Source organism: Channa argus, chromosome 19, assembly GCF_033026475.1.
Source record: "Channa argus isolate prfri chromosome 19, Channa argus male v1.0, whole genome shotgun sequence".
In the NCBI taxonomy this organism is placed as follows: Eukaryota; Metazoa; Chordata; class Actinopteri; order Anabantiformes; family Channidae; genus Channa; species Channa argus.
The window spans coordinates 10776982-10785424 of record NC_090215.1 but is presented as its reverse complement, the minus strand read 5'-3'; the positions used below and the strand labels follow the sequence as shown (position 1 = coordinate 10785424).

General features: G+C 40.1%; 1 protein-coding gene across 1 annotated transcript; it reads left to right on the top strand.

Moving 5' to 3' along the window:
• Window positions 1–1371: 1371 nt before the first annotated feature.
• Window positions 1372–7100, top strand: pi15a (peptidase inhibitor 15a). The gene is made up of 6 exons (XM_067486980.1): window positions 1372–1592; window positions 1744–2068; window positions 2754–2872; window positions 4071–4203; window positions 4289–4404; window positions 5417–7100. The coding sequence occupies exons 2-6, from the start codon at window positions 1793–1795 to the stop codon at window positions 5550–5552; spliced, it is 780 nt and encodes a 259-aa protein (XP_067343081.1). The 5' UTR covers window positions 1372–1592; window positions 1744–1792; the 3' UTR covers window positions 5553–7100.
• Window positions 7101–8443: the final 1343 nt, after the last annotated feature.

Genomic DNA, 8443 nt, shown 5'->3' with positions numbered 1-8443 from the left:
TCGTACCTTTGACTACAAGTTTTCAGAGTTAAGGATGACATATATACAGACCAACTTACGTTTAAATTTAGTCTGGAAATGTCATCTGTAAGTTGGCCACGGCAACTGTTTCATTAGTAAGAAGCTACTTGGGTGCCCACTGAAATGTTTGGGAATAACAGTAAAGAAAACCAGTTACCGTGTCTCAACATCCAGATTACTTCACCTGGAGGACTGAGAATCCTCGTCAACTCAAACATCCCATTCCCAAACCTCCTGTGAACCAATTAAAAATATTTTTTAAGACATTTATTTTTCAGTTAAATTCTTGATCAGGTTTACAAGACAGTAATATTCTACTAATACATGGGGATTAATTCTCAAACTCAACTTTTTTTTATCCCTGGGAAACCTTAAATATGCTGTAAAAACACAACAAACACTACAGTAGGAGCTTAGAGGTATGGGTTGTGTGAAACAGAGCAGAACATCTTTGCTTTACACTATCCTTGAGTGATATATCCCTTCTACCAATTCCAGCACCTGAAAGGTCCATTACTTCCATTTTTGGGGGAAAGAATCTGTTGTCTGAGAGAAGAAGAGAAAGAGAGTGAGAGAGAAGAAAAGTAGGGAGGAAAACTGTTCCTGTGTCACGTTGCTTTAATTTGTTTGCCAGCTGCCAAAGAAAATGATGACACGCACAGGTTTTTGTTTTTTTTTCTCTTCCTTGGCTCCGCATCTGCCCACAGCTGGAGCTACACACTGGTCAAGTGTAATCTTTATAGTATAATGAATTCAACCAAAAAAAAAAAAAAAAGACTGATAGGGCACTTGAACCTATCTTTCATACTGATTTACAACATAAAACTGCCGGCTTTCCATGCACTCATGAGTTTATGTGGATGTCCTGGACAGTGAACAGTGGACTATGTGCAAATTTTATGGAGCTTATGTGATGGTTTGTTAATTTCCCCTGAGTACTTGTTAATTTCCCCTGAGTACTTGAATCAAGTCAATGCAATGAACTTTGGTTAGTATAGCCAGATAGAATTCCCTTGGAAAAACAACAATTCAGATAAAAAAATAATTAGGTCCATTATTACAATTAACGTACATACTTTATTACTTGTGAAGTATTATAAAAAGCTATATCATAATTGTCTAATTAATTTGTGTTATTGGTGCAAAGAGCATTAAAAGTCATTTGATCCGCTCCATCCTCCTTGGTGTACTTTATTAATCAGTTGCTTGTGTCCTTCCATGTCTCGCAGCTGTGCAAACCTAAAGCAGATGATGCCTTGATGAAATTAGTCAAGTTCTGCCAGGAACTGGTTAGGGGAAACCAAACACAACGTCTCCAAAATGATGCTGTGTTTCAGGTAACAAGGAGGGGCTGTGCGTCTACCTCCGAGTTAGGCGCACTTCCTGCATCTCCCACTGCAATATATAAACCGACTAAGACGGACTTCTCCAGAAGTTTACACAAAGTTTGCAAAGCGCAAAACCCCTCACTAACAGCCAGGCAGCCCCCTCGCTTTGTAAATTCATTGCAGAAGCTTCCGAGGTTTACTATCTTGGCGACTCGGACGCAAAGTACTGCTGCGCAAGTAAAGGTAGGAGCAAATGTGTGAATGGATGTTCATGGTGTTTCTGCGCTGTACTTTAGAGCAAGAGAGGTTTGGAGCTTGGTGGAATCATGTTTGAAGTGAATTGCCTTGTATATGCGCAGAATTCTTTAGGTTTTTCTTCTTGGTTTCTTTTCAGAGCAATCCAGGACGCGGGATATTCTGTCTGCAGTTTCCTAAAATCAAACATGAAACCTCAGCTTTTTGCCATAGACCTCATTCTCGTGTGCATATCTTGCGGAGCAAGTGCATTGGCAACGAATATTCCTACAGTGTCCACGTCCTTGCTAGCTGCCAATTTCACCAGTCTCGGCGCAGCGCACCGCTATGGAACAGAGAGCATGGCTCTTCTGAAAACCAGGAGGAAGCGTTACATTAGCCAGAACGACATGCTTGCCATTATTGATTACCACAACAAAGTGAGAGGGAAAGTGTTTCCCCCAGCATCCAATATGGAATACATGGTAAGTGAAGCCTTTTTTAAATGATGTACACGCCCTGTCAGCGCAGTATTACGCTCCAGTCATATTCTGTACTTACTGGCTTATCACAAACGAATCAAGTGAAACATAAATATCAGAATCCTCGGCGGATTTGTGTTTTTGTTTTTAAATTATAGTGATACATGTCTAAGTGTTACTTGGCAAATTCAGTTGTTCAGTAGATTGCACTGCAGTCGATCACCAAAATAGTTACCTCCAAAGGAAGTGGAGCTGGTGCCAGTAGCCTGCAGCAGTGTAATATGGGGGTAAGAGTAGTAATCAGTCGTTGACTGGACTGATGTGATTTTAAATTGTTGCACATCCAAAGGCTGCTAAGATGCATTGAATTTACGGTTTAATGCTATTTAAAACTTATCTATTACCATTGTTTCACCCAAGAAAGGGATGTACTGTACAAATAGAATCAGAGTACTGAGTACAATCCATTCCCACTGAAACTATGTACACAAGTCCAACGTGTTTGGATATCTGCCTTTCTCTCTGTTGTGGAACCTTTTATCCCTTCTTCATTACAGGGGACACCAGGTGACTAACGTTCCTCCTCTTAGATTTGATGGATGACACCTGTAGCAGTGCTTTAAACTCAAAGGCGTATGAAGATGTGGTGTTGATACCTTCCATCACTCATGTGTGTCTGTGTGTTTAGGTATGGGATGACGCTCTGGCTAAGACTGCTGAAGACTGGGCTCATGCCTGCCTGTGGGAGCATGGACCACCTCACCTCCTCAGGTTCCTGGGTCAAAACCTCTCTGTCAGGACAGGACGGTAAGTGACCTTTGACTCCCCTTTCCCCTCCCAGACATCTGCTGCTCCTCTCGGGGACGACTTTCTCAGCAAACCTGGTCGTTGCCTTGCAGCCCCCATCCTCTTTCTCCTAAAGCTTTTTGCACTGTGACCTAGTGACTGCTTGAGGAATGCTGTTGTGGCCCTTCAAATAAACATGAGCTGTGTTTTCATGACCCATGAGGACATAGACGCATCCCTTTAGTGGGTCACGATTTACCACTTGGAAACACTGGTCATCTTCACATCTTCCTACACATTTAGATTTTATTGCGGAACAACATGAGAATCAGATAACTAATCACAGAGGTACTTCACAGAGGGATTTCCACAGTTTTAGCTTTAACAATAAAACCATTCTGTGCCTTTAAATAATGAAAAAACAGATTTATTTAATACAAAAGCACAACCTTTCTGATATTTGGAATTCCATTGGCTGGAGCTCATATCTTTGATGAATATCCTACTCTGGGATTTTGACGTGGAATTAGACTAAACAGGGGCCAGAAAATCTTATATACAGATTTTGTTCTGACTTATTCACATTCAAAGTCATGGGAGGCTGAAGTGCTTTGGCTCTGTCAAATTTAAGTCCATCTCAGTGCAGAATGGAAACAAAACTGCAAGTCAGCGTTACACAGCACAGAGCATGCTTGGACAGCTGACAAAAAGAAAAAGTGCCAGGAGAATTTTTTTCATGTATTAAAATTGTTGCTGTTTGGCAACAAACCGACATTGCGGAGTATCTTCAGCATGACCTTGACAGGCAGCACATATTCTGTTGCTGAACTTCAGGCTGTTTAATGGCTACTGTGGCCAGACGTGCCTGGAAAAAACCAAGCAGATGTTCTACGCATCAGAGCAAAAATCATTCATGGTAACATAGTCTATGATGGCCAAGTCAACTCTGTGACCAAACGTTCATGTAGAAAAGATTTTGTGTCATCTCAACCCATTAGTAATTTGAAAAAAATTGAAAAGAAACTCAAGCACCTGGAGGCAACAGACACACACACACACACACTCCTAAAAAAAACTCTTAACTACAAGAGCATCGGGAAACAGGGGAAGAGGTCAGATTCGAACCCAGGACTTATTGTGTTTATCACTGTTTTCTTATTTGTCCCTGGCATTTTTATCAATAAAGTTTTGTCTTTAAATATAAATATCTCGTTCACAGCTACAGATCCATTCTTCAGCTGGTAAAACCGTGGTACGATGAGGTCAAAGACTACTCTTTTCCATACCCCCGTGACTGCAACCCTCGCTGCCCCCTCAGATGCTATGGGCCTATGTGTACTCATTATACACAGGTACATAGACTGTTGGACTTACTCATAATGACACTGAACTGCTGCAGCAGTGACATGAAGTGACAGCTGAATTCTGGTTTTGTAGATGGTGTGGGCGACATCCAACAAAGTCGGCTGTGCTGTTCACACGTGCCACAATATGAATGTGTGGGGTTCAGTATGGAAACGTGCAACCTATTTAGTGTGCAACTACTCCCCTAAGTAAGTATATCGATGCAAATAAACTGACAGTTAACTGTAAGATTACTTGGACCATGCCAAATGGTGTAGTGCAAAATCCATGCTGTAAGGAGGCCTGATAATTCTGGTGAACCTGTTAACCTGATGACGATGGGGTGACGACAGGTTTAATCCCGACACAGTCCCCTCTGTTCTGTGCTAAGTTGTGAAATGCCACCCATGCTGATAACTCCAATACAAGCCTGTGAACTCGCACTGCATGAGCTAAGCTGTAGAGGCCCATGAAACTTAAATTCTCTAAAAACAACTTGATGGAATAATCACCTGTTTGGACTCATGCCTGACTCGTGACCCACATGAATTAATCCCACAGGCTTGAGGCATATGTACAAGTAACAGAATCAGGACACTGATGACCTATTTATCTAGCTTATTGGATGTGTGGCCCCCATTCTTTGACCCTCGAGCTTGTGGGTTGTGGTACAATCCTGCTTTGAAGTCTGCAGAGGTCACTGTTGTCAGTGTCTTCAGAAAGAGTTCTGTGAATGATGGCAGCCAGAAATATCATGTGAACTTGAATGATTTTTCATTGGCTCACAAAATACAGTCTGCTAAGAAACTCATTTCTTCAGGAAACTTCAAATTCATTCATTCCACGTGATCTTTATCAGCAGATGGGCTATATCCAGATTCCATTATATTTCTTGTACTGAGGACTTTGTGATATGATCAAAAGCCAACACTCACTAAACAAACATTGAAATAAGACCGTTTAGTCAGGAATGAGCTCAACTGTTACTGCTTTCCACAGCTTTGCTTGTTTGTTTTCTGTGCATGAGGACCTGTTGGATTTTGTAAATATTGAATTATTTGAGACATTTTGTAGTTTATGCAGAAATGAATGTTTGATTGCTCTCACTTAATATGGCCACATTAAGCATCTCCCTGTGCATGCTTACAGATTCATGTTTTAGCCTAAAATACTTAGTAGTCATCCCCAGGCCCATTCACAGTATGTGTTTCTGTCTTCCAGGGGTAACTGGATTGGAGAGGCTCCCTACAAAGTAGGTGTACCCTGCTCCGCCTGCCCTCCCAGCTACGGGGGCTCCTGCAGCAACAACATGTGCTTCCCTGCTCTCAAGACAAACTATCTGCACTGGTTTAAATAAACACAGGTTTCCTCTCGACATAAGCTGACAACATACAGTACCACAGAGATATTATTTTAATCCCGTAAGGATTTGCACAACAGTCATGGACCACACTATTTTTGTATATATGGGCTTATTTAAAGATACAAACATACATTTGAAGGCAGCAGAAGATTACGCATTGATGATTTGTAAATAGAATGTAAATTAATTTGTTACATTATTTTTTAGCAGAATTGCTGGTAACTGACAACTATTTTAATGGATAATAATAATTTATATGTATAATGGGTCCTTAAACACAGTATATACTGTATGTGGTGCTGCATACACTTTGTTTACCATTGACATTGGGGTATTTAAGGACATACAGTAACATCATCATAGCTGCTCATACCTGCTCACTTTGGTGCTAGCGGCATCACACCTTCATGTGGTGTGCATGCCTTCATAGGAATGTTGTGATATAAAGATCAAAGCTTTTGACCTCAGAGGGAAGACCTGCACTGACAGTGTCAGCTTTGTAGCTGCTCTAGACTCGGCAGTGAAGTTACAAACTTCATATTGAAGTCAAAGAGGATTTCCAACAGCATACAAAAGCCGTATTCAAAAGGAACATACAGCACATCAATCAGGGTGATCTGTCAGCAAAGAGGACGGCTCTGTTGTCAAAAGTTTGAATCTTCATCTACATGGTGCATTTGCAGTTTGAACCTTCACTGATTAGGTTTTTTTTCATTGCAGACTTCTCATCCTCCTGACATTTACCAGGTTTCATTCAAATTTCATAAAGTATTTATGTTAGAGTGAAAACATATCCTCAATCTGACCTGCATATCTTTTTTATAATCATTCATGTTACGGAGTGTATTGGTACACTGTATACCAATATTTGTAGTATAAATGTCTTCCTATAAAGGACAAATGCAGTAAAGATGATATATTTTTGGTGTTGCGCACTCAAAGCACCTTAATTGTTTGTGCATTTCCAAAATTCTATGAAATTATTATTGTTTTGTACATGTAGATAATCATTATACCTTGACTATCTTTAAACTTCAAATATTCTATAAGTTATTCATTTTTATATGAAAAATATTTAATTGATATTTTGCATTGTTTTGTAAAAGGACTGTACATAAATGTATTATATAAATGTTTATGATATGGTTCATTTGCATGACAACTTTTATAATATTCAAAAAAAATATAGCAGAATGTAATTGAACTAGATTTCAGTGAACTGACCACTAGCACAATGTTGGCAAGCAAATACTTTTTACATTTTGGCAAATGGATTAGAATTCCTTTTCAAATCAGGGCAGTTTCTCTGTGCTCTCCTACACTTAGAAGGACTCTGGCAAACATCTGCATTATAAATGAAAACATATTCAGGATGACACCAAAATGTTGACTTTGATTAAAAGAAATTAGTTGGACTTGATACATTACAAAATAGGAAAGTAACATTTTCCGCACTGACTGTATTTAAATCAACATCAGCAACAACATATTTATACGGTGAACTGTGTTTTCCTTGTGTTGTGTATTTGTAATAAAATTGTCTATTTTAATGGTGTTTTTTTTTTTTTTTTGGTTTAATTCAACCCATGTTTGCAATTGGCTAAAACAGTATTACTATCCATTGTGGGAGATGTCAGAGCTCTTCTTTGTGTCTGATATTGATTAGAGATTTTGCCTAAAGTATCAGTCTTGGATTCTGAGTTTTCATTTTCAATTAAAGAGCCATTGCATCATCCCACATCCTGCACACTAAAGGCATCAGCTGAATTCTAACAAGCAACAACTGAATTTGTCCCTGTCTGTCCATGTCCTGTCTACAAAAAATGAGCACACATAGGGGGACCTAGTTTGAGCTTGTCCAATGTTGCTATTGTCCTCACTCAAAAGATGAGACAACTAGTATGAGAAAAGCTGAAACAAGGAGAAAATAAAGCAACAAAGAATGACTAATAGAGGGATGGAATTTGAGATGCAATGACATAAATGCTCTGATGTGTCGGGCAGATGCTGCAGTTTTTGCTCTTTTCTCCAGTAGGGAATTGAAGAATGTGGTTGCGGGCCAGCCTGCATTAAAGCTAAACAAAATGCATGAGACCAAGAGCCTATCAAGTAAACAAATCAGTGAATATAATAATGTTGGTACAAATGCAAACATGATTGCAGCCTAGAGTAAAAATCCTTACATTTCCATGTTGAACTCTGCATAGCATGAGGATTTCAAACCACTTCCTGTTCTTTATTAGGAAGCTTCATCTGCAAAATGAAGCCAGCCCTAACACATCAGCACAGTCCCTGGAAGCAAGAAGCAGTTTTCGAGGAATACATCAGTATGCATGAGAAAAAGCCTTTTCTCTGAGCAAATGCTGAAACTGGAGCGAAAAACACTGAAAGGCACATCAACAGAGTGAGGAGCAGGGTTCTGTGAGGAGTTAGACAACAATGTGCTGTCAACATGTACCTGGATTATTCCTCAGTGGCATAGGCAGAGCAAAGGTTCGGGATATGGATTTGGGCTAGAATGAAAGCAGCCTCTGATTCAATGATGAGTTAAGAGGGAATGTGAAATAGAAAGGCCGTCATTTCCCAATTACTCTGCTCAGTTTCAGCCTCCTCAGGACTAGTGTGCTTCTTATCGAGACGTTCATGTTGTGCGACTGTGGCGCTGGAAGGTAGAGCGGTCGTCCACCAATCATGCAGTTGTTGGAGTGTCTTTGAGCAAGACACTGAACCCAAACTTAGTTGCTCCCGGTGAGTGTTGGACAGCGACATAGCAGCTCCCCCACCTGTGTGTGTGATTGTGAGTGTGAATGGGTAAACAAGAAGCAGTGCAAAGCGCTTTGAGAGCCAATAGGTAGAAAAGCGCAATATAAGTGCAAATCATTCAT